Source organism: Cuculus canorus, chromosome 14 (genome assembly GCF_017976375.1).
Source record: "Cuculus canorus isolate bCucCan1 chromosome 14, bCucCan1.pri, whole genome shotgun sequence".
Classification (NCBI taxonomy): Eukaryota; Metazoa; Chordata; class Aves; order Cuculiformes; family Cuculidae; genus Cuculus; species Cuculus canorus.
In genome coordinates, this window is record NC_071414.1 from 16,860,133 (window position 1) to 16,886,975 (window position 26,843).

The 26,843-nt window shown below is 39.7% G+C and overlaps 1 protein-coding gene and 1 long non-coding RNA gene across 13 annotated transcripts in view; one reads left to right on the forward strand and one right to left on the reverse strand.

Moving 5' to 3' along the window:
• Positions 1 to 26,843, forward strand: part of TRPC7 (transient receptor potential cation channel subfamily C member 7) — a 106,400-nt gene that overhangs the window by 76,883 nt on the left and 2,674 nt on the right. For 2 of the 4 annotated variants that reach the window (XM_054079646.1, XM_054079645.1), the window contains exons 5-11: positions 4,701 to 4,917; positions 9,491 to 9,724; positions 11,573 to 11,837; positions 17,504 to 17,699; positions 20,519 to 20,740; positions 23,372 to 23,452; positions 25,760 to 25,813. In XM_054079646.1, coding sequence (XP_053935621.1) covers positions 4,701 to 4,917; positions 9,491 to 9,724; positions 11,573 to 11,837; positions 17,504 to 17,699; positions 20,519 to 20,740; positions 23,372 to 23,452; positions 25,760 to 25,813 — 1,269 coding nt within the window. The remainder of the gene's footprint in view (positions 1 to 4,700; positions 4,918 to 9,490; positions 9,725 to 11,572; positions 11,838 to 17,503; positions 17,700 to 20,518; positions 20,741 to 23,371; positions 23,453 to 25,759; positions 25,814 to 26,843) is intronic. The other 2 variants (XM_054079648.1, XM_054079649.1) reach the window with 2 other exon arrangements.
• LOC128853598 (uncharacterized) overlaps positions 6,835 to 26,843 on the reverse strand; it is a 34,055-nt gene continuing 14,046 nt past the window's right edge. For 6 of the 9 annotated variants that reach the window (XR_008452222.1, XR_008452217.1, XR_008452215.1 and 3 more), the window contains 5 exons: positions 23,511 to 23,630; positions 22,741 to 22,815; positions 8,976 to 9,063; positions 8,028 to 8,593; positions 6,835 to 7,145 (listed from right to left, as the gene is read on the reverse strand). This is a non-coding gene — a long non-coding RNA (uncharacterized LOC128853598). Of the gene's footprint in view, positions 7,146 to 8,027; positions 8,594 to 8,975; positions 9,064 to 11,838; positions 12,058 to 22,740; positions 22,816 to 23,510; positions 23,631 to 24,591; positions 24,659 to 26,843 lie in introns of those variants that run through there. The other 3 variants (XR_008452223.1, XR_008452218.1, XR_008452221.1) reach the window with 3 other exon arrangements.

The following is a 26,843-nucleotide window of genomic DNA, read 5'->3' on the forward strand; positions in this document are numbered from 1 at the left end:
GCCATACCTTTTGAGAACAGTCATCCAGAATATCTGAGATAATCAGATGTGTTTAAGGCTTGGGGTCCTTCAAAATATTTCCAAGAAAGTAATTTCTCTTAAAGTAATTGAGACGTAACTTCATTTTATCGAGGTTTGTATGAACACAAACCCCCACAGCTTTTATTACTATTGGGCAGGACTCTAGCATTTCACAGAAAGAAGTGCACAGGAAAGCCAGGCTGTGTGGTGAGTGGTTTGGGTTAGATCTTAGTGGTTGACTCCATTATGTCAGAGCTCAGTCTGGTAGGAGTTCATGAAGCTGTTTAATTTCCTTCACCTCTGTCGAACGCCCTGCGAGTTGGCATAGCAGCCAACGGTAACGCTTGTGGTGTATTCTCAGAATTACAGGGACTGCATTTCAATATAAGTGGGGAGAACAATTAGGCTAGAAATAAGTGGAGAATTTAAATGAGAAGCATCAAAAATAAGGGGGAAAAACTGAGGCAAAATATCAAAATAAATTAGTTTTACAGCAAAAAGAAGAAATTATCGAGAAAGTTATTTGGTCCTAATTCCTTGAGGTAGTAGTATTAAAATTAAACGAGAAAAAGGAGGGAGGGGGACTGAACTTCCCTTTGACTGTGATTTAATTACACTAAACTTTTTGTGCATCCTCATTTTTCAATATATATTTTTTTCCCCACCTCATTTTAGATTGTAAAAAAACACGTAGCCTTCTATCATAAAGTCAAATTGTGAGTTCAGGCACGTATTGCCTTTTAATGCGTGGCTTTGCATTGATCAGAACAATGTAGCGCTGATTTTTGATTGGGGCCTGTGATATGAATAACTAAAGAATGATTGCATTTTTCCCCCCATGAATCAGTACCTCGCCAAAATCATCATTATTAGGTTCAAGGGCTGAGAGTTGATGCATGAGCCTCATACCCTCTCATAGTGTTGTTTTAGACAGTTTTACTTAGACAGCACATCTGACAGAAGGATGGTGATGTTAACAGAAGATTTGCATGTGATGCTCTGAGCAGTCCAATTTTGTCCTGGTCAATTTTACAAGTGTTTTGTTTGGTTTTTACTCACAGAAATAGTTTTGATGTTATATAACTGAGTAATGAAATATTTTTTCCCTAGTAACGATCAGTTACATTATTTAAGTTAAATCAAATCAGGTCTGGCTTAAAAGACACATGGATGCCAGGCGTGAGTTATGTGCTAATTTCAGGGCTAAGACAGTGAGAAAAATGAAAGAAATCTTTGTTATGTGTATTATTATAGAAGCTGTCCTGGCTATACTACTGTGTACCACTTTCTTAAGATATATTGGTCAAATTCTGCAGTTTCATACAGTAATTCATATCTCAAAATAATTCTTTTACTGATGTATCTTAGCAAGGAATATGTTTTCAACCCTTTACTTCCTAACAGAAAAATTTATTTAATAGAGGTCTACTGAGTTCACGCTAAATACTACCCTCAAAAATTTGGTAAATAGTATTAAATTGCATTTGCAACTGAACTCTTCAGTCGTCTTCTGTAGTCGGTTCTACAGAGCTGTCTTTATTAAAAGCAGTTTTAGTGCTGGTCATTCATTCACCTCTGGATGAACAAACTGTTCACAAGACCCATGGACTGTAAATATTTCCTATCCTGAAATATCTTTGTTGACTCATCCATCTCATAGAGGTCGTGACTCTGAAATCAACTGTTGTGTTATATGTTGGTGTCCAAAAATTGTTTCACTGGTAGTCAAAAAAGGAGATAATAGATAGAGTGGGAAAATTGCACGGTCTGCTGCCCCAAAATGTAATGACAAGAGCAAGTGGGTCTGTTTGGATTGTTTGCAGGATTTCAAGGAGTATTTTCTTTCTTCTCCGGTCAGTTGGAGGGGTCTCTAACAGAGAACATTTATACGCAGCTCTCATTGCCTTGGTTGTTCTCTGGCTTTCATGTAGCCATGGCAGGTATTTATGGGCCTTAGCTGGCACGAGGACAGACCCAACATCTTTTAAACACTGGGACTTGAATGGTTTACTCCACTAAAGCTGTATCTGTACCTTTCTAGTCTGGGTATTTTCCTCCCCAGTTAAGCTACATCAAATTTCTACTACAATACTTTTCAAGCTTCTACTGTAAGTGTAGTCCTGAGAATAGTAATGGCTTTTTTCTTTATGATGTTTCTGCCTCTACTTGTTCCCGTCACTTGAAGTTGAGATTAATTTGCATTTGGAAACTTCGTTTCACTATCACATTATATGTATTTTCTTTTTGGCACGTCTCAATGCTTCATTATTTTCCTGTAATACTGTTAGGATATTAAGTCATGAAATGAGCTAGTCCATTAAGAATGAACCTTTGTATTCACACATTTGCAGCATTTCTGTCTTTACTGTGACAGTCAGGCACTTCTGTGCAGTCCCAGTTTCATGAAAGAGGATATTTTTATTTAAAAATAATTGAGAAAATCATATATCCAGGTAGTTACACACCTTGGCTTTAACTGTATTGTGTTTTTTTAAAGATATAACTTATTGCCATAAAGCATTACACTGACTGGGAAAGTTGATGCTTCATTACTATTTTATAAAATATTTTAGTCAACACTTTCACCTCCTGTAGCTCTTTAGCTAAAAATCAGATTTATGAGAAGATATGAAAAGTATCAGCTCAAGAAAAGAATGTAATATCTCTGCAGTAATAAAAGGGATAAAATGCTGTTGTAATACTGACTAGAGGTAGACTCCTGTTAAATCAGTAGAGAACTAAGGAATTACTGAATTAATTTGATTCTGTAATACACAGGATGTTATTTTCTGATAAGTGAGGCTGTGCTACTTTAATCTCAGGTCTCTTTAGAATTGAGATTTCTGTAGAAGGCAGAAAAAGCCTAATTATTTGGAGAGAACTCATGGTTCAATAGACGGTGCTTTTTCTCTTTTAGTGAATTCAAGGTACAAATAAATCTTGTACAGATTGCAAATGCACTTTCTTAAAACTTTGTTGACAGGGCCCCGTGTGCCTGCCCATAATTGTTGTTATAATTCGCTCTTGCTTTTTGAGCTCTCTCAGATGGGTCATATGAGGAAAACATCTGAGATTATTACTGCATGGGACGCTCTTCAAACATATCCCATCGCCCCATCAGCTCCGTACTGCAAATATAGGTTCTGCTACAAAATGTACATCTACCCAACACCAGCCATAAAAAGCTATTGAGGACTAACGCTACGCCAAGGTTTACAGCAGAGGAGTGAAACAGCATCACGAGAGTTGGGACTGGTTTTAACACACTTCATTTACCCCTAAATCTCCTATGAAATTCCTAGGAAAGATGAAGGAAACTTGGTGTTTGATTACATGCAATATCTACCCATGCTTGAACACATCCCTACGGACCATGCAAGCATGATAATAAGCGCTTGGAGACAGAGCAGATTTTTTTCATTTTCTTTATTGGAAAGTCTTTCTGGTATTTAGAAACATGCAGATTTTCCAATAGGATTTACTATTCCATCAGCTTCATAAAAGATTTATTTTACATTTTAAAGATTCAGAGAAGAAAAAAAAAATAAGAACTAGAATCATAAAACTTCCTTTAAATTTCTGCTAGATCTAAAGAGATCTGCTTTTAAAATACTTCCTGCCCTTCAATAACCAGAGACCTGGGCGTCTTTAAATAAAACTGCTATTGGAGATAATTGAGAAAACAGAGGATTTCCTTGTTCAGTCCTTTTTCATAATTCTTAGGAAGTTTAATGATCAAATCAGTAGATGTTAAGAAAATTTTGAGGATACCTTGCCATCAAGGGAAATTAATCAGTGAGTAATAAACTGCAAAAAAATAATCTCATTTGTTTTGAGGGGGCTTTGGAAAGGGGACACACAGGACAGCACTTGCATTGCAGTCTGTTGTGTCCAATGCCACTCGTATCAGTCCCTTCATTCCTAAAAACGCCACTGCAATTTTTTTCTTAGATCACAGAGAATGTAAAATGGAAAGAGCATTATTTACATTAATTATCAAACAGAGCCCTTCAAGAAGAACGTAACAAATATTAGCTATTGTGAAGAGATCTGCTGCTCTGATTCTTGGCTTAATGCTTTGAAATAAATCCTTGTGTTCTGGGGAGAGAAGCTCCAGCTTGTGTAGTAATTATGAGAGAAGACTATCATACTAAAGAATATTAAAAGCATTGCTAAAGAGTCTTTAAACAGAAGGCTATTTCCTACACATCATTAATGAACCAGGAATTCAGCATTAACAAACCCTTCTAGTCTATAATAATGATGCAAGGATGAGAAGTGGGCCCATCATTGGGATTAATATTAAAAGACATCAGTCTATTCATATAACGTATATACACAAACATGTCTCTTGTATAAATGTCCTGTCTCTTTATTTTCCACTTACCAGATGGTCAGAACAATTAGATATTATATGTGAGTATAAAGGAGCAATGTAAGATGCTGCCATGCATAGAAGAATATCCAAAGGGCATAATTTGAACTACAATACATGATATCTGGTAATAGCAAAGAAAATCTTCAACAAATCTTAACTTTATTTATTTCATGATCTGGAATTCATTTCTGAATCTTTTTTTTTGGGGGGGGGCAAACGGTTCAAACTTTTATAGGAAAATTACTTACAGGAGGTGGATGAGGAGAAAAAAGTCTAACATCTTGTGTATGTTTCATTGCAGTTGGGAAGGACCCTCCGCAGTCCTTTCATGAAGTTTGTGGCACATGCAGTTTCTTTCACGATCTTCCTTGGACTCTTAGTAGTGAATGCTTCAGATCGGTTTGAAGGAGTGAAAAATCTGCCCAATGAGACCATCACGGATCATCCAAAACAGATATTTAGAGTGAAAACGACTCAGTTCTCATGGACAGAATTGCTGATCATGAAGTGGGTATTGGGTAAGCAAAACCACAATGTCTGCAAGTCCTTCAGGGAATTCCACCACGGCTAGGAACGGCGTGATAGACAGGGGCAGAAAAGGAGAAAAAGCTCTAAGCAAATGAAGCTGAAACAAACGACAGCAAAAAAATCCCCACCGTTGGGTTAAATGATGGGTTGATGAAAGTATTTTTATTAAAGTAGCGTTAAAGAAGACTTTGATCTTGTTCAAGGCTTGTGAAAATACTGAATAATGCTTAGCAAATTCTTACTTTCCTGATTTTCCACTTTCCATGGTGAATACTACAGATGCTGTCTGTTTGCCTCTGTTGGTTTAATCATTGCATCTTAAAGAAGGTATCATAGTCATAAAAACTTGTAGCTTCTCTATAGGATGCTGCTCTATCTAAAGCAAACAGAAAGAAGGGTGTCCGTAGGGATGTAACTACCAGCCTGTTTTACTCTCTGCCATGAGATTCTATTATATTGTTGTTTGCTTTTTTTTTTTGTAATACATTCTGAGAGCTAGTGATGACAACTTCCAAGTAAATAAGAGCTGGATTTTATGAAATTCATAGTATGATATTTGTTACTGGTGAGAGGAGAGCAAGCACTCAAACCTTTTAAAAGAAATAAATTTATCCAAGATTTATAAAATAGGGATTTATTTGAAGGAACTCTTCAAGTGCAGAAGTTAAACTTCCAGGGAGTTTTCAGCCAATTCAGATGAATTACTTTTCCTACAGGCACAATTTATTCCTGCAGATCAGCTGCATTGAACCATTAATCGAAACAAGCTGAGAAGGATTCATTGGGAAAATGAGCTTGTCAGCTCTGCAGAAACTTTATCTGCCTCTTCTATATTCTATTTTTACTCATCATCATAATTTTGATTCTTTTCTCACAGCAGGACAAATAATTCCACTGTTCCATACACACTGATGGCATTAAAACCCCCTGAAAAAATAGGATAGGGCTGCCCTATCTGATGACTTCCTGGCCACCGTTTCTTTGTTCTCTGTCCTCAGAATAATCAGAACCCTGTACAGGATATTAGGTTAGAAAATACCACATAGATGTCAGACTGGATAGAGTAAGTCTGTAAGATATATTTTTAAAATTATATTAAAGCAGTTGGACAAGATTATTAGATTTTAGGCTAGGTATTCTTTTCTTATAGGCAGTGGGTATCTGTCTGCCTGGTGAGTTCCTGAGAGATGATGAAGAAAATATTTCATTTAAAAGCGAAGGTTTTCATTTTTCTGGGAGAAGAAAGGTGATTCATTGTACAGACTGCCGAACATAATGAGATTCTGTAATGACTGCCTACATCAGCACTGAGAGTCTTCTCTGGCCATTTTACCTGTCTGCCTACATTAAGCTGCAAGTAATATTTCAGCAATACTAAGGTGAAAGTTTGGTGCACGTGGCCTGCAGAGAGCTGGCACAGGGGCGTGGGTACTTGCTGAGCCCTGAATTTTAAGAACTCTAAAACCACAAAGGGCAGTGGACTGCCCAGCCTTTAATTGCAAAAATCTTACAGGTATATGTCTATGCAATTAGAAATATAATTAAATAAAAGTAAATGCTTCAGATAAGTATCACAGGTAGAGTTGCCAAGTCGTGCTTTCCAAAAAGGCAAACATAAGTAAACAGTAAGAATATGTTGAACTACAGTAAATCTAACTCCTGTATCCTAAAGAGACATAGTTATGTTTAATCCTGCTTGGCAGCACCTGCAGTTGCTGTCTTCAGACTCAACAGTGTAGGTGTGCTACCTACATTTTGATTCATAGTACAATCCAAAAGTCTAATTTTATTTATGCTCAGTTTGTAAATCCCTTCTGTTTCTATACCTTCTCTTTTCTTCTTCCTGCCGTGGCAGCAATGATGAACGCTGATGACACATTACTTGTTCCAACCACAGCAGACCATTCTTGAGAAATTAATTTACAGGTCCCTGATCTTCGTTCCTTTTTCGGGGAGTCAACAACAGCTGAGGTAGCAGTTAAGGTCTGGGTAGACACAACCTGAACACAACTCACTTTCTTAATCCAAGAGCCTTTGGAGGATCCAGGAAGGCTCAAAGACAGCTCTCCAACAGCAGCTGCCTGTGATTTATGTACCAGTGGATATAAAAGTCTGACAGACTGTTCCTTTTTGTGAGCAGGTGGTGAACGGCTCTTCTTGCGTACTTCCATTTTTCTTCCATCCAGGCTGTGCCTGTAGCTTGACTACTCTTCTCCTGCTGAAACCAGAAATGCCCATTAAGGTTACTTTTCTTAATATCCCTGCTGTGAGAGAACAAGCATAAGAGACCCGTGAAAGCTGAAGAGCAGAAGCTGCTTATGTCTCACCTCTCTGCATCAAACTCAGGGAAAAAAAAACCCTCCCAGAGCTGTCGGGGGCCTCAGAAACACCATATTGACATTCAGTCACATCCTGGCAAATCTGCTTTGCCTACTTGCCTACCCTTATTTCTTTTCTTACATCCGGTCTTACATCCCATCCCCTGAATTTTAGCTGCTTCTCACTATTTTTACTTAAGGAGAAGCTTTGAATTACTCTCTCACACCACATGTACAATTACCCAGCAGTACTAAGTGGATAATTACTGTAACTATTCTACTTGTCCTGAAAAGACATTTTTCCATATGTATGGATAAAAAATGATTGCCACACAGTTGGAAGAAAGAATGATGTAAATTATAGGCCAACGGCGTGATACTTTTACAGAACGACTCTAATTTTAGTCAGTCTACTGAGTTTTAGATGTTCCTTATTTCATTAATCTGTGACTTAGGTATGTTAAGTGACCGAGATTAGAAATAAATTTGGATGGGAGAGTTAATATTTAAACCCGAAAAGACATTTCTGGATGTCAGTGAACAAGTATTCTGGTCGACAGTGTCACTATGCATGTAATATTTCCTGAAGTGCTTTAGTACCTTTGTACGACATGCATGCATAACACGTACGGCTAATGTCTCTTATCTATCACTTCTGGGATATTTTTTTTTTTCTAGCTAGAAATGTTTCTTTAATATTTCATCCTTGCTCCAGGACAGTTCTTGAGAAACTGATTCTTCCACCTTCTCCCTTAGGCTATTTATTATTAAATCTTACTCACAGTGAATGATGGCTTGGGATGAACTTCCTGATTTTATTCATCCAAGCACTTGCAGACACAAGAAGAAAACTCAGGAGGATGGTCTTCTGTCCTCTCTCTGGCTCTGCTCAGCACTCAACAGACGCCAGGCTCTCTCCCAGGACAGGTTTATACAGAGCATAACCTATACCAAGGTACATCTCCAAGGATCTGTCTGGAGATTTCCAGGGTTATGGAGGTCACAATTCAGCTGTGCCTTGGCTGCTGCTGCTGTAAATAGCTTAGCTTTTCTTTTTCTTTCAAATCCTTCCCAGTGCTCAAGGACAGAGGCAGTTCTTCATTCCTCCAGCTAGATTCACACTGACTTGTCTCTATCCCTATAGCCCAGCCTTCGACTGTTCCTCTTGGAACACCGTGTGCTTCCAGGAGTCTCTGAAGTAGCACAGCAAATGCATTGACATGCCAGACCATGAGAGCTTCCAGCAAAGAGGATGAAGAAGGGTTCACAAAAAGGACAAGGTTGCAGGAGGCCGCATGGAAATTGGCAGGCACCGCTCCAGCTTGATTAAACATGAATTTTGCTGCTTCTATGGAAACAGAATTGGGTAGAATGCAGGAAATATTTATCAGTGGATTAAATATTCCATTCTTATAGCTATTCAGAAGTAAAATTTTGGCCCTGGAGCCCTGCTGTGTTTGAAAGCTGGGCAAGCTGGTGGATTTTACTAGAGCTCTTGAATTCCCCTGTCCTCCTCAGGACCCTCCGCTAGAACATGAGTGTCAAAACTTCCACGTTTTCTGGGCTTGGCATTTAGGTTTGTCTGTAAGTCTATTGTCAGAAAGATCCTAAATTCAGACTAAGCTCAATATTTTCAAAGTGGTAGATCAATCTTAAAAGTATGGAAATTTATAATTATTTAATATATAAACCACTATGAAAAATTCTTAAGGGTAGAACTTCTGTCTTACCTTTTCTCTGATTATACTGTAATTACTTCTGGATCAGATTTTCTCTTGCAGATGTGTTGCCATTCTCAAAACAGACCCATCCACTCTTCTAGGAAAGGAGGAAAACATCAGCAGAGAAAATGATACCATCTTCAGTGGCACAGCTTAGCAAGGAGATTTGGGGGACAATAGAGGAAATCTGTGTTTTGCTCAAATGGATCAGCAGTAGGATTTTCTGATGTCTTCAGTATTTTTGAACTGTGCTTTCTCTGATAGCACCAGAAATCTACTTTACCGTTGACTCATATAGCAAAATTTTGGAATTTCTACCTCGTATCTGCAGAGGGAAATATAAGCTTAGCGTTTTTAGTAATATTTAAGGAAAGATGACATGATCCATTCTCACAAAATTCAGTTTAACTGAAGAGTTATTTGTTTCGGTCTTAGGAGCTACTCTTAGCCAGGAGATGGGTCTATGTGAACACAAAAAGCACCTTCTGTGTTAGCTGGTTAAATGTGCTCTGGGCTTTCCACAGGGATGATATGGTCAGAATGCAAGGAGATCTGGGAAGAGGGTCCACGCGAATACGTGGTGCATCTCTGGAACCTGCTGGACTTTGGGATGCTGTCTATCTTTGTGGCATCGTTCACTGCCAGGTTCATGGCTTTTCTAAAAGCAACTGAAGCACAACAGTACGTAGATCAGTACGTTCAAGACGATGACCTCAACAATGTCACCCTTCCCCCTGAAGTTGCTTATTTTACTTACGGTAAGACGCTTTTTGCTATTTAATGCTTCCAGTTCTTTTAGGCTAATGTGTGGCAGTGCTGAAAGCAGCTTTATTTTTGTGATAGTTATGTCGGGGTTTTTTTTGCTAATTAAACTAAATCCTATTTCTCAGATCTACCCATTTCAGCCATCTTCCTAAACCTTTGGGAAGGCATTGAGATCTGAGCCTCATTCAGTCGCTGATCTTATACTAAGGCTACAATCAGGTTAATCCCATCCTGACAAAAACAGCTTGAGTGACAAATAATCAGGAACTGAAAGTGAGCAGAATATAATTTAAATTACAGATGAATGAACCTGCTTGCTTTTCCAAATGTCAGATATGTGAACAAACAGAATCTGGAGCTGCATTTCTAACTGCTGGTGTGCTCTGCACCTCTGTTACATCCGGCACCTGTATAACGGCGATACAAATTACACCCATAAGCTGCTGCTCCTCCAAGAGGAAAACTTTCATTGTGGAGAGCCTACATCATCTATAAGCGTTCACATTTAGAAATGCAAGCAGTAGCATAGCATTGTCAACCTTATTATTGATGGCTGAAATGTTTTTTTCTTTGATACTGACAAATGGACAGAGCTTTGCACCCTAGGGTGGGAAAGGATTCATTGCTTGCCTCTACAAGCTTTAGTTGTAACCCTGAGCAAAATCAGTGGTGATTTTTGCTCATGAAAGGATTGATGGAGCCTAGAGAGCTGGGCAAGAGGGAGAACCATTTGCTCCCTGGGGTTGTAAGGGAGTTATTCTAGCCATGTGCTTGGACTGGAGAGGAAGATCTGGGCCAGAAAACTTTGTCCACTGTAGACCTGCACCGTGCAGCACTAGAGACACGTGCCCTGACCCGCTCAGCCTCCTGCTTTGTATGTACCCTCTGAAGGTAAAACTTCCCTCTCTCTGCCCAGGTGAGCAAAAGGCTACTGAGATGATACTGTGGTTTTCCTCTATCTGTTTTGTTGCTGATGCATTTAAAGTGAGTTCGTGATACAAAGGTGCAAAGGGTCTGGAACAGAATGTCACAAACAGATCCTGTTAATTCCTCCATTGGCTGCTTTTCCTTTGGTTCACGTTATTGGAAATAATGCCTGCGCTTATCCCTGTGCCCTAAATATATGTTGTATGTTTTATCTCTGAGTCACAGTCTTTTCATCAGAAGCTCGGTGGATGCAAGGACAATTATAAGCTATATTAATATAAATTTTCAGTAGATTAAATAGATTATGCATATCCAATATGAACAAGAAGCTTGTTAAAATAAATATATTAGAATGACTAGACTGCAATAATTGCTTTTAATTTAAAGTTGATAACAAGATGCTATGCTTTGTGGTTATATCTGCTCTATCTGAATAAATCCTAACTTTCTTATCTAACAGTAGGGATAGAGATCTCAGACTCCCTAATGCTTCCTTTCCAGATATTGACACACTGCTGTGTACCCAAATCCATAACCGAACTCCACTGCATTGTGGTTTTGATTCTCCATCTCAAGGCTTCAGATGGAGAAGGCACAGCACACTTGATGTTTAACTAGGAAACAGAAAATACCCAGTTTGTTTATAATCATGCTATTTATTTGCTGTGTGACTTTGGTAAATCCCAGTGACTGGCTCGTTCCTCATCTTTACCACTTGAAAAATACGATTAATTCTTCTTACCCATAGCGTACAGCACACTGAGGACTTCAGAGACCAGTTGTTCCAAACTCTTTTCTTTTAGTTTAACTCCTGGCCAAAACCAAGATTCAGTCTTGAAAAGGGGTCATTTATCATAATCGCTTCCACCTAACACTTTTTGTTACTAATATCTCATGTACGTATATTGTTTTAGCCAGGAACAAGTGGCTTCCCTCGGATCCTCAGATCATTTCAGAAGGACTGTATGCAATAGCTGTGGTACTCAGCTTCTCCCGCATTGCTTACATTCTTCCAGCCAACGAAAGCTTCGGCCCCCTGCAGATCTCTCTGGGGAGGACTGTGAAGGATATCTTCAAGTTCATGGTCATCTTCATCATGGTGTTTCTGGCCTTCATGATTGGAATGTTCAATCTTTACTCTTACTACCTTGGTGCAAAATACAACCCTGCATTTACAACGTGAGTACCTATGGACAAACAGCTGCTCTTGTGGGGTTCAAACTGTTCTGGTCCATTGCTGCTGTGAGGTCTGCTCAGATAGTTTCTACTCCAGCTTCCTTGGAAGTCACATCCAGATGATGCCCAGGAAACTCATACCCCTTCTTTCCAAATTCTCAAGCCCTGGCAGTCAGTTCTAGGCTTGAGCGTAGGGAGATGTGTAGTTCAGGAACGGTTATTTCTGGAAATCAAAATAACAGACCAGGAAAATGTTTCATGAGATGTTCAGTTTAATGAGTCACGAGAAGCAGTAGAGAAGAGGTTAGACCTAAGATCACTGTTCTTAACACTGCAAGCCAAAATGTACGTCAGGTAGTGCTTGTGTCTGAGGGGCTTCCTATATACCCCCAGGAAAGCCTCCTCCCATGCCCTGCGATGTGGCACCAGCAGAGCACCACGGCAGTCAGCTTTATGTCTCATGAGAGCACCATGACTTGCGTTAAGGACATGGTGAGGACTTTCCTTCCCATACACGCGCCTGGGAGGGAAGAGGAAACCTTGGCATAATGTTTTCCCCTTGCTGTGATCTGACTTCCAGGCAACCAGACCGCATTTGTAACACCTGAGCCCACAGCGTTTATCAGGCACAGAGCAGACAGCAGCTGGCAGTTGATCTGTCATTCCTCTAACATGTCACACGGCATGCTGGGGGCTTGCCTCATAGCTCCTCTAGGAGAAATGACCTTTTCAGCATCATTTCTGTCCTGCAAGTGGCTGTTCCCCTCTAGAAGCACAGGAGCCATTTTTTGCAACAAACTCCTCTTGTGCTGCATATAAACCTTGTAACATAATGTTTACTTTCTCTAATTGAGCCAAAATATGCCTTCTAGACCTCTCCTTTAACCTCAGGATACACTTTAATGGAAGGATTTATGAGGCCAGATGCAATTACATTTGTCTGTGCTTGGTAGTAAGGCAGAAGAAAATTGAGTGTGTGGGATGTAACTTACTTCTTATTTGAAGAGAAGGAGATGCCCTTGAAGCACATAACTTAATGACAAGTTGAGTCGATACCATCCTTGATTGCCTGGTGGCACAATAACCCTCAGTTATTGTATCCTCCAGGCACGTCGCTAGAGCACGGCTTGCAAAGTCGTGAGGTACTTCTCATTAGCACTCATTACCTAAGTGGATCTTCCAGTAGTTACTGCCTTTTGATGGAAATAATGAGCAAACACTGACTAAAATGATGACTGCTCACTGGAGTAAAGATTGCTTAAATGCCCAAGGGATGTCTGGATTAGAGAGAGTCTTGTTAAAAGGCAGTGCTCTTCCTCCCTAACTTCAGCCTTGTGTCTGCTTATCCTGGAGGGGTTTCCTGTTGTTATGAAGCAATTTTTCCATGAGCGTAATTTTTTCTTCTAAGTATTTGGAAGATATTTAAAATAGACTTACTTTCTTCTGATTATTTAAACACACGGGGGTGTCAAATGATGATCAGTGAAAATAAGCCCTTTCAGAATATGAGACAATTAGAATAGATTAACGTTCATCCTGAAAATCCTTTTCAGACATCTCATTCAACAAGCTAGAAAGCCTGAGGTACACTGTCTCAAAAATTTTTAATAAGCTAATGACGATGTTATATTGGCCGATGGGCAGCTACCAGCTCTCACAACGTTTCCTTCTCTTCGTGAGCTGCTGAGCGTGGCAGGTTCCTGCTGCCATTAACTTATTTATGCAAAGAAGGGAAATTTCAATATTAGATATGAATAAATCACTCAGCTTTGGGAAAAAAATTCACTGGGGCAAAGAGAAATAACGCTTAGTTTGACGTCCTCATAATCATTGTGTGACTTCAGTGGCTTCACTGAATGCATTTCCTGGTCAGCATCTAAGGAGGACAGGTGAAATTTTACAGAAAGTAGATTTTATACTCAGAAATGGGACTATTTGACTATGGGACCTGATTCTCAGAGATCACTTACCTAGTTCTGACAGAAAAAGACCAGTTGGATTTGTGCGCTAATTGGGCATTGAATTGACAACTCCCTGAGAAACCTCAGTGAGAAACCTCACAGACAAGGAGCTGCTCGCTGAGACAACTTTGAGTGACACATTTAGGAGAACCATAGCTTCCCAGGAGAAAGAACGCACATTTGACCGCATAACACCCAGAGGGAATTGTTTGCTTAGTTCTCATGACAATAATCAATGACTGTCTGGTGTGGCCCAGCTTTCACCTTCCCTTGCTGTTGCACTTCTGAAGTCATGTGCTCAGTTGCCGTCTACAGAGAAAGCACTTAATACCCCAACGGCCTCTGGACAGAGCTGTCGTGCAAAGTTTCTGACATATTTTCCATTCTAATGTTCTTGATGTAGTGAACTTTACATCACAATGCTAAATACAGAGATCATTTAGCCGACCATGCTACACTTTATAATATTTTCAGAAGTTCTTCAGCGCTGAAAAGCAGACCATTTTCATGACTGCTGCTGCCGCCGACCCCAGCTATGTTTATCTGTTTATTTTATGCTGTGTACAGAACACAGCTCTCAAAAAAAGCCTGTAATTAAGAACATCCTATGCAAACAAAATCAAAATGGAGGCAGGACTGGCTGTTGCGCATCACAAATCAGGCTGGAGGCTGCAACACGAGGTTTTCTCTCTCCCTCTTCCCAAAGGGCAATGTGACTCGCTGTTCAGTACCAATGTTACGTCGAGGCTTGAAGGCTTTTGTCTTCTCATTTTGTTTTGTCAAAACGTGATATTTTTGTAGTTTGTATTGATTGTTCTGCTTTTTTGGCAGTGTTAAACTTCGACCAATCAATTTGAGGAAATAATTCAGTCTGAAAGGATGCCTTAAGCCTTCTTAAAGAGAAGGTCGTAAAATTGACATGAAATCATAGCCTTGCCTCATCTCTTTTTGATGTACAGCACACTGCTGTTTATAAAAGCGAGGGAAATCTGCAACTAGATGATTGCCTGTGGTCCGTTTTCTTCCTTGATGCAAAATCTTTGTTTAACTTTTACAGAACTATGTGTATAGGAACAAAATCTCTCTCTGCTCTCTCCCCACTGCAATAATCAGCTCTCCCTAGAATTCATAGGTACCTATCTCCATAAGGAGCTCCAGTCAATCTGCCACTGCCAGATTCTCCTGCTGCCAGGAGCTGTTAGTCTGGGCAGGACTCCTGACTTCCTTAATTTGTTCATCGCTCTGCCTTTGAGAAGGATAAAACGCATGCTGACCTTGCAGGAAGGGGCTAAATCGCTTAGCTGGCAATGATGAGAAGTATCGGCATCTTGGAACCTTTGAAAATTTGGCCCTAAGCATCCTCATCTGGTATTGATTAAGATTCTCTTAAAAAGAAAGGAAACAACTGAAGTTCATAGGTTCATAGAATCTCGTCCCCTGTGACCTGTGCCAAGTCTCACACAATTGCGATTCGGCATCAAATGGAAGAGAGAGAGAAAGAGCCATCCAGCCTTTTTGGAGGGTAGGGAGCAACTCGTACAAAGTCTCCTTAGAAATGTTTCTTCTACGAGAGGAAGACCTTTGTCTGCTTGGAGGCATTGCTAAGCACTGGTTTGGGTTGCTATAGGTCAGATCCACTTATCGCACTACCTTTCCAGCCCCTTGACTATTACAACTAATTCCTTACCTGACACAGGGAATACGGAATACTGGAGCCCAGTGTCCTGGCCCTTGTCTGCCTCCTCTGCAGCCTACAGGGCAATCGAGGTCACTCTCAGTCTTTAATTAACATTTCAAGGAGAATCTGGCACTGCTCCAGAACAAAGGTTAGTGCTTAAGCTACAGAAGAGGAGCACAGTTGACATGTATTAAATCTGCTGGCGGGGTGGAAAACTAAGGGAACCTTTCCAAATTAAAAAAGGAAGGTTAATAGCAGTGTGCAGCTGGGATCAAGGCTGGGGGTTATGGTTTTTATTAGTTTGATAAGTGACTTAGGTGGTGAGTTTCAAAGCCAGAGATTTTTGCTGTTCTATGTGTTATTTAACTGGAAAGTACATTTATGGAATAAGCAGTGGCCAAATTGTTACCATAAAAGTGAAGGGTATTTGACACATTAATGTCAGCTGCCCTTTGCTGCAGATGAAGGCTGGAGAGGAGCAGTGTTACAAGAAAGGAAATGCCCACCAAGTGGAAAAGGGATGGCACTTGTTTGCAGCATCGGTCATAGCTCATCCCACATCTTTGTATGGTGTCCCAGCCTCATGCAAAGCAGCAAGGAGCAATGAACGTGGTTTCAGTGGCTGAGTATCATGGAGACTCAGTAGAAAGCCACATCTTAAATGACATTGTGCAACATCTGGTTGAAACACCACTTAAGTTACTCCCTAAGTCAATGCAGCTATACTGACTGAGAATGCTATCTAAATATTGACTGCAGTCTTACTAATACTTGTAAATGGATATGCAATACCATAGGTTATGATGGAAAGTAAACAAGACTTTGCTCTTACAAAAAGGAAATCTCCAATGCTCTGCATTACGCTTTCAAAGCATTGGAACTAATTTCTCTTGCTTTTATGGATGGTGTAATTAGTACTGGAGTTGTCGTAAAGCTTATTGTTCCCTTAGGATATGTTGCAGTTTGTGCCTATAATCTGTTTTTATAAACAGATTTAGCAGGATTAGGCTGAATAGAAAACTTTTCATCAAAATAATTCGTGAATGGCATTGTTTTCTTGAAAGGTGTTTACCTTCGAGCAGGCAGGGAGAGAGGGGGATGTAATTAACTGTTAGCATGCCAGGGATTGTTCAGTGAAGGCAAAATTTCTTCTAAATTAAAAATTAAGCAAACTTTCCAAAATGTATACTCCTCCTTCCTTCCTTTTCAGCTGTGGCTGCTCCCCTTCTGCTTTTTAAGGCTTTGACTCCCCTGCATCAGACTCTCCCTTCGACCTGTCAGTCCAGTCACATCCTTTCCAGTCCCACTTCTCCTTGTTGCTGCCTTATTCCCCTCATTTTCTCTTATCTTTCAACCCATTTATTTTCATCTGCTTCCTTTCTACTTTCAAGCAAGGGTGACAATCAAATTAAAATCCTTCTCTGCAACATCTTCTACCACTTTTTAATTTCAAATTCTTACTAGAAATGCTTGAGTGTCTGACTTGTTTGCTGTCCCACAGTAGAGTGGGAATTAAATCAGACTATGGGCTGACTATTTGCGCTATGTACTCTTTATATCAATGCTATAAATCAGAACTTAACAGTCATTACTCCTGGATGAAAATGATGCTTCTCTTCTGCCCTGGAAACCACATATAAGAAGGTCAAACTAAGTTCCTTCTTCCCTTTCCCGGATAATCTCCTCTTATCTTCTGTGGATGAGAAAAGGGTGAGTAAGTAGAAGTAAAAAGCCCTACCCAAAATGATTCAAACTGCAATTTGTCCATGGAGACAAAATAAAACCCCAAGGGACAAACGATACACCTGAGAAGAACAGATGGAGCAAATAAGGAGACACTGTAATTTTATTGTATCCATCAGAAATCATATTTATCAAATCAGGAAATATGATTTTACACATCCTTGGGTGATAACAATGCTTGTGCCATGGCATCATACTTATATTGGTGGGCTGCGCTTTTATTATTAGCATATGACTTGGCTAACCTGGTGTCAAATTTATAAAGTGATTGCTTGCTTTATTTTTAGGGTAGAAGAAAGTTTTAAAACCTTATTCTGGTCAATATTTGGCTTATCTGAAGTGATATCTGTGGTGCTGAAGTATGATCATAAATTCATTGAGAATATTGGATATGTACTCTATGGAGTATATAACGTGACTATGGTGGTGGTGCTGCTTAATATGTTAATAGCCATGATCAACAACTCCTATCAGGAAATTGAGGTAAGATAAGAAATTAGATTACAAACTCAATGTACTTAATTATCACCAATAATGAAAATGTTAAAAAAAACAAGGAAGCTGTAGTTTATTGTGTATACAAGATTTGTGCTCTTGAAACACACATTTTGCAGAGTAATTGTTAAGGCTGTGGCTGTCCCCAAATTATATTTGAATTAATTATTTACATTAACAATTTGTAGCATAACTTCAACTCCCTTGGTTTTAATGACTGTGAGCAAACCAAATTTCCTTTACATGTTTTTAATGATAGCAGTTTGTGGTATTTTTACTCCTTGCGTTGGTTACGATAATTTATCCATGTGTGTGCTGTTTGGTTGTAATAGACCCAGTTATATTTCGTCTGACTTTTTCCCCTGTTCTCTAGTGGCTAAACATCCAAGCCTGTCTAGGTCTAAAACTCATATATGCGTACTTAAAAATTCCATATATACTAACTACCAAGGATACAATCCTTCTATAGATTTTTTTTGAGGAGTGTCTGGGTCTGCAAAACATAACTGCATGAACATTCACACAGAGCAATTTTTAAAGGATATGGACATGTCCCTCAGCAATGTGAACACGTTTCTGCGGTTTACTCAACGTTGTTCAGTAGTATTGCTATAAGGAGATTGGATTTGCTAAGTGCTTTGGACATAAACAACTCCCTATTTCTATAAATATAGGCAGGAAAAAAACCCAAATAGTTGGATAATGTTAATGCTGAGTCATTTTTTTCTATTCTTTTGTTAAATGTCACATTTCTGTAGTTGCTTTGGTATTAATTATTTGTTCTACTCTCCCCTCTGAACCTGACATTGCAAAAGGCCAGGACTGAAAATATTTTTCTCACTGTAATATCTGATTCACCCATGCACTGTAGTGCAAATACAACTCTATTTTGTGTGTGCTGTAACTAAGTCTAAATGTCAAAGAGTCCTCACAGATGTTCTCTAGCCCAGAAGATTTCTTGCACGCAGAAAGCAGTCATTTCCCCAAAGGTTTCTCTCACTTAAGATCAAGCACCTTCCTGAATCCTCTTCTACTGCAACAAGATTTACTTTTGAATTAACCTCAGCCTCTTACTGCATTTCCAAGTTTATTATAAGTAAATAGAGATGCTCTTGAACCCTTTATGAAGAAAGATCTTTAAAAATAAATTAATAGGTGCCCTGTATTAATTTTCTAACCTAAACACTGTGATGACCATTTTCCTGGAAAAAAAAAAAAATGCTTTATCATCCTTCTTGATTGCATGGAAATTTTCACCTTTGCTAGAGACTACTTGTGACTATCAGCAAGCAAAAATATTGTGAGCAATTTGGCCCAGATCCTCCTACTTGAGGAGTGGGAAAAACTAGTAAATCTCACACTGATTTATTTCTAATGCTCAGTAGTGGGGCGATTAAAGGCAGAGTCATCCTACTGACTGCAGAGGAAGTTGCACTCTTTGGCCAATGTGTTTATCTGACTACAGCAATGTCAGTAATGACAGAGGATGGTCATTACTTAGAAACTCGGTTCCGTTTCGGTCAGTGGAGTCATGCTTTACTGTTACTTGGATTAACAAGATCATACTCTCATGCTTTCCCTTGAACCTCTCTCTTCAGCTACTTCTATTTTTCTTCTGTTTATGCCTCAGGTATTAGTGCTTCCTGCCAGCTTTGTATTTATGGATAGGGAAAAACCATTTTGCCAGCCAGAAACCAGAACTACTTTCATCAGTAGCTTCTTAATTTCGTAACAGAAAAGCATTAAAACTACTGATATGTGATTTCTACTAGCATTAATCTTAAGGCTTCTGTGAGGAACAACCCCAAACAATGAGAAAACCAAACTGCAGAAGTGACTGCTGTTCCACTGGCAAAGATAGAACGCTGTAACAGTCACAAAATTAATCTCAGTTGTGTTGTGCCAGTTTTTGACTGAATTGCAGAGGTACAGGATAATAAGAGGTTGTTAATTCCAGCACAACACAGATGTACATGAGTATGGGGTGTTGGCACACCATGCTGCTCTTGGCGCTTCTGGCCTCCATATAAACCACAATGAAAACAGCTGTAGAGCAGCTGTGTATCGTCCTTTCTTTTGCCTGATAAATGGTCCTGATATATGGCCCTGACCAGCCTCCTATACAAATGCCAAGCAGACTCATAAAGTAGGTGCTAACCTTGTACTTGGAAGTGATCCTTGCCCACCTTGTCAGTTCCTAAAGGAGATTTGCAGGCACTGACTTTTTCTCCACCTTCATCCACTGAGGTGAACAGTTAGAGGATGAAGGTGTGTTGATCTCAGTATACGTGATGGTGAATGCAAACAGGATCCATGAGGAAATCAGCTAATGACAGAAGAAATCAGCCTCTTCTGTGCTGGATTCTTGGCGAAGGCAGTGATAACAGCTAGCTGGCAGTTCGATGGCATTGCAGTGAAGCAGAGACAGACTTTGCCGTTGTTGTGCACACAACAGTTTCTTCTGCTTCACATGACTCTGTACTTGTTCTGACACGTCCTTTTGTCAGCATAGCTGAAGCACCAGATTGTTACTGAAAGACAACTCCTTTGACAGCCAAGAAAACAGGAAATAATAGTCTAGTGTTTGGAGGGCTTGTACACTCTGTTTATCCATTGCTTTGTTCAAATTTTCCTTATTTTGAGATTAACACAAAGAAGCCTACAAAGCCCCATTGTGTACAAGGGCCTCGTTTTGGCAAATAGAAATCTGATTCTACCTGTATGTTTGTCCTTCTTACAGATAAATTCCTTCCTATTTACTAATTATGCATTTGGGTGTTGTGTTCTTTTTCTCTTCCCTTCCCAAGGAGGATGCAGATGTAGAGTGGAAGTTTGCACGTGCCAAGCTCTGGCTATCCTACTTTGATGAAGGAAGGACTTTACCTGCTCCTTTTAATCTAGTGCCAAGCCCTAAATCATTTTATTATCTCATACTGAGAATAAAAATGTGCCTCATAAAACTCTGCAAATCTAAGGCCAAAAACTGTGAAAATGATCTTGAGATGGGGATGCTGAATTCCAAAAAACGGGTATGTTGTATATTCAATTTTCACCTTCTTTGTAGAAAGGATTCACACCAGGAACCTTCTGCAGGTGGTTGGATGATACACAGGTAGATCAGGGACAGCACAGCCTCTTACTCAGCCTCATTATCGCTTGTTATTTGTATTATATTGCACCTAGAGAGTCCTCCCAGGCTTGTGGTTTCATTATCTGAGGCACTGTCTGGACACCAGGAAAACAGCAACTTTTATAAAAGCAGGGACTTTTATAAGGGAGTTTCCCAGAGCAAATAAGCAAAGTCAAAGACAAAGGGCAGAAGCAGAGGCACAAATAGGATCCCAGTCTGTCTGATTTCTCATCTGTCCAGCAGGCCTTTATGCCTTTTCAAAAGATCCACCTTCCTTTAAGTGATTTCCAAATTAATATTACTGTTATTCCAACATTTACTGTCATTCCAACATTTACTGCCATTCCAGGTTTGGGAACAAGTTTCCAAGCTGTGCGTGATAACATCTCCTAGATATCTAAAGCTATAAACAACAACCTCTCTACTGACATCTGCCTCACACCTGGTGATTTGTAGCCACCAAAGGACTGATCCTGCCTCAGCCACTGCCCCTTTGGGCATTTGAAAACCAAATTTTCTTCGGAAATCCTGGCAGCACTAATGACTTCTTGGAGAAATCCAAGAATATGGTTGGTATCCAGACCCTTCCCAACAGCATTAGCTTTGATTCCCCATGGGAAAATGCTGGAGAAATTAGAGAAAATTATGTTGTCCGCAGGAAAAAAAAGAAATCTGCAACACAGTGCAGAGAATCACCGGGATTAAGCTTTCCTAGCACATAAATTTGTAACAAACACAGTCTCGCTCACAGGGCAAGTCCACCTGGAGAATAAAACACCCAAAACCTTCACAAAAACTCAGCCATAGCTGCTCAACTGCTGTCATCAAATTCAGTGGTTTCAGAGACACAAGGAAGTAGCTTTGCTTGAAAGTGTCCTGGGCTTTATTTAATTTTCTGAGCTGAAGCTGGATTTGAAACAAGAAAACACCACTGGGAACCCGTTCTTAAGAGAAAAGAAAAGCGTTCTGAAATGTGTTTTTCCTTCTTTCTTACTGTCACTGCGTGTTAGAGGCTGGTGGGGCTCCTTGGCAGGCTGGCCAACCTTTCTTCTAGGCCGTGTTGCTGTTCCCTCAGCCTGCTCTCAAACCCATCCACCGAGGCTTTAAAACCAGCCGTGTGGCACAGGGGGAGAAATGGGTGACATTGGGACTCTCCAACTGAGATATGGGCAGCCGACCACCAGTTCTAAGCTTGCAAAAGGATAGAGAGGTAATAAGTGAGATTGAGGAGAAGGAAAGGGAGGCTGGAGGAGGTTTTGCCTTTGTAACGCGCAGTCTGCTTCAAGGCTTTGTCTGGATCTCTTTGCTGTCCTTGAAGGAGCAAACAGCTGAGCAATACAACTCATGGTGAACCATCCAGCTCCAGGCACTCCTCATGGCCTTGGAGGAGATTATGCTGCCATTGAATTTAAGAGAACGGCTCAGGTCTGATGTTCATTCAGTCTCAATTATCCCAAATTTGGCCAGAGCCCAAACTGAAGGGAGAAGACCCATGGGGTCTACCCCAGGTTATCAATCAATTTAACTACCTAACATGGTGAGCATTGCCAAGATAGAAAAGCATTTGGGGGCTTTTTGCTCTATGAATTCATTTAACACTACTATCAATTTCTGAAAGACCCACTAGAACAGTGGGAGTAAAACAAATATCTGTCTTTTAACTATCTCAAATAATGATTTAAAATGATAATGTTTTTAAAACATTGTTTGTATCTAACCACATAAAGCTTGCTTGCTTGATATTTAATTTCTGCTTCAAAGCATAAACCAAAGTAACAAAGTTTTCTCTATGGCCCTCCTTCCCCAAGCCACCTGAGTGGAAGCATCTGGCCTGCCCTTTTTCATGGAACTCATGCAAAATTCATAGTTTCCATGGCTTTGACATGGAATTAAGAGTACCGGTCATTGCTTGCTTGCCTGTTGATTTTTTTCACAGATCATCTTCAAAACAGTCTCTGTAAGACCACGGCACACCTGACGAGTGAGAAATAAAAAAATAATGATTACTTCAGACTTTTAGTCCAATTCCTCTGATAAAAAATACTGGTCTATATAAAAAAATGCATATTTTTCTTGAGTTAAAGAGGTGGCAAATGGTTGTGCTGTTTTAAAAGGATTGGTGAAAATCAATTCTATTTAAGAGCTTGGGTTTTTTACTACATTGATCTATTCTCTTTAAACTTAAGTACTTTTCTTCCTTTCTTAAATCGTGTTCTAAATTGATAATCACCAATCTATTTAAGGTAAACTTATTTTGTGCCTCTTAATGCCTTCATGTCTAAAACTTATGTGACAACGCTGTTTTGGTCTAAAAAACGCATAATCCAATTCTTTTCCGTAATTTGTGGGTTTGGGGCTGGTGTCTGTCTATCAAAAATTTACATATTTAGATCTGAATGCTCTGGCTTTTATTCTACTCAGACATTGAACAATTTCCTACTGTTTTTATAAAGCTCTGTTTAGTTTCAAGCTCTCCAGGTCTGAGAAGCTGTCATTGATTTAATTATATCATGATGTTTTATGATTTCAGAAAGTTCGTTTTCACTCTAACACTCGAAATACAGAAATTTTTTCTGGGAAGAATGCTTATAACAAGCCCACAAGATATCAGGTAATCACAGCATGAAAGGAAGAGCCAGGGAAGAGATCTGTCAGTGAGCAGCTCTTACCTGCAGGAGTTGTGTTTCCTTTCTTCCAGTTGATGCCATCGTGTGATGGATTTGGCTTAGCGGAGTCAGGGGACTGGGCTGGGGCACTTCACGTACTCTGAGGCAAACACAGCCTATCACCTGTGGAAAGACACGTGGCGTTAGTATTCGTCATGTTGACTAATTCCACTCAAGGCTATTTAATTTAATAGAGAAAATATAATCGAAGCTTTAATCCTCCAGTCTTGCGTTGACAGCATTTCATTTGTCATAACACAGCATCACCTCTCCAGCATCTGCTTTAACATCTGCATGTGCTTTCTCTGCCAGTGACTCGTCCTACCGAGCCGAACCTGCAATGTGGTACAGTTCAATAGTACCTGTGGCTACAGCAGTGGTACGGGGCACCCCAGGCCACCGTGGGAACTAACACAACTCTCTCTTGGCTGGAGTGTTTGTGCCAGCAGATATACTATTTCTTGTGCAAAAGCGTAGTAGAGTAACACAATAAGCAAAATGTGCCCCATGGGATTTTTTTTTCCTTATTTTTTAACAAAAAGGAAAAGGAATCTGGCAGCAAGTGGCATGCCTGAAGGAACCAACATTAAAGAGAGTTGAGGAAAGCAATAGTTAAGTCGGATAAAATGTGCCACGGCAATTCTACAATTTCTTTGTCTTGTGTTGGTACAGCATCCAGCACAGAGGGCTCCCAGGCTGTACAGCAGACCAGTAGTAACTTTCTACTAGTTTTAAAAGTTGACCAGGCTTTTGTCCAGGATAGAAAGTGTATCTGAAAATCTAAGTTAGAAATTGGATACATTCACTCCGGCATCTGGAGTTAGTTGGCCTGGTACCATCAAAGGCAAAGGGAAGAGATGATTGTGTCCTGCTCAAAATGGCATTTCAGAATTTCTGAGCTTTTCCATCCATTCAAACCCATGGGTAATGGAAAGATGTGTCAGCCTCTGCTGGACACATTCTCTTCCTATAGCTGTTATTTCTAAATGAGACCACCTAATGTTTGTGGTAAATTATACTCTTATTTCCAACGTTTAAAAAGCCAAGAGCAGCTGTGAAAAATAGATAGAAAAAGGATAACTACCTGTTATTTTGCTTTAATAATGCTCCTACTAGTCTTGTCTTCAAATGATCTTAGAATGTTTCAATTGCTGCAGGAAAAAATTGTTCAAATAACATAAGGAAAGTGTAATAGTCTTGATTATCTGAGTATAAAGAAGAACAAAGAGTTTGATAATCCAGGCCGCAAGCTTTCTTCTGCAATTGGGAAAACCTTTGAAGAGGTAGCTTCTTGTTGAACTGTTTTCTTTAAAGGTATTTATCAAGTGATGCATCTGCAGTCTGTGTACTTGAAGTACGTACAGACAGTTCTATTGAAGGATGATAAAAATATGCAGAATGTAAACATGCAATAGATTGAAAAGTAGGAAGTACAGGTCAACACACAGTGCCAGGATCTGGCAATAATGTAGTCTAGGCAAAATGATGCCTTTATCAAACACTTCTGAGCTGAGAATTTAAGAGGGAACATTGCAGCGATGCCGTGCTAGGCTCACAAGTTTTTCCCACGTTAAGCACTGGCAGTCTGTCATGCTGCCAACAATGTCTTCATCTACAAAACTCAGGAAAGGGTTTGTCAGGAAAAAAAAATACAAACAATAGTTTGTAATTTTAAAGGCTCAGAAGTATATTTCTCTGCTGTTTCAAGATTCAAAATAGAAAAGAGGTGAGAAATGAGCAAATTCCTTTGCTCGCTTCAGTGTTGAGCTCTTCTGCTGCCTAACTGAGAACATTTACATTTGAGGTCACCAGGTTAGAGATCTGATGCCCCTGTGGATAGTCCCCTCTGATTACCACTCACTTGCATGCGATTTTGGCCAGGGACGTGTCGGTGCAAAGCATTTCCTCCCATTAATGCTGCCTTGGGACCTCCAACGTTAATGCCAAATAACATCTGCAGTGTCCTCAAGCACAGCATCAAGCAGGAAGCCTCAAGCTTGTGACTTCTGTCACATACAGTTAATACAGGATAGTATTTGAGATGTGTCCATCAAAAATACAAGTTGTATGGGAACTAGAATAGATAGATGTTATGTTATCGTATTTTTTCAGGTAAAAAGAGCATTCACTGCGTGTTGATTCTTTGTTTTAGTCTGAATTTCCTCTGTTGTCTGTTCTGAAAAAAATTATTTCTTTTTGGATCCAGGATTTCCCTACTTTCCCCAAACATTACTTCATTTATCTTTTCTCAGGTGACAACCCTACCTCCCTCTGGATTCTACTACCTTGGCCATCTCCAACACACCGTACGTGCACTGAGCCTCATCTCTGTTGCCTTAATGACTCACCTGGTTAGCCAGATGCTTGTTTGATACAAGGACAATCTTAGACACGCCTTATTCTATGCCTGCATGACCTATATAGAAATGACTGGATCCTTCTTTGATGTTCATATGCCTTATGCACTACTATAATTCATATCTGGCTTCTAAGGAAAAAGAGCAGGTGTACCCATCTCTTAATTCACATTTCATGCTCTTTGCAGTGTTTTTCAGTGATGTTCAGAGCAGAAATGCAATTGCTCTGTGAACAGGTGAGCCCGTGTTGGGAGAAGCTTTAGCCCTGGCTGTGGCCATGTGGTCAATGAAATGCATTTGTGTATCTGTTCTTGGGTGCTCACTGAGCATTCTTCTGTTTGCAGAAGATGTGCCTAAGTCATTGTTTCCAATACAGCAATCCCTTTTATTTTATCATAGCTGAGATTTCCTCATCAATTAGTGTCTTTTCTGTAGTGAAGAACTGGCAATGACGGAGGCCTTCAGCTGTAACCCTGTGCGTAGCCTAAACCTACCTAAAGTTACATTAGTCCTGGATAAATGTAACATGCATTTTTAGAACAATATCACATTGCAAGCTCGTATCCATAATCATCTCCTATTCTTTCCATTTATGCTATTTCTATACTAACAATCATCTCCCATTTTGTATGTCTACATGGCTCTATTTTTCCCCGTGTATGTCCACTAAAATCTGCTATTGCCCTAAGAAACATCTCTCATTTAAGCCAAGTTCTCCACTTCTGTTCAAACTCTCTTTTCTCTGCCCTTCACTAGATTTATTTTCTCTCCTAAAACCCAAATTGCTAGGAAAACAGAGTCTTTCTATAAACTTCAGATCAGCTATTTAGTTCATCACAAATGAGTTTGCTATCATTAATTAACCATCTATTTCTTCCTGTAAATTATTTTTATTGATATATTAAACAGCGAGATGCTAAAGAAAGGCTCTGGAATCCATTTCTTAGCTTGCTATTGGATCATCTGTATTTTCTTTCTG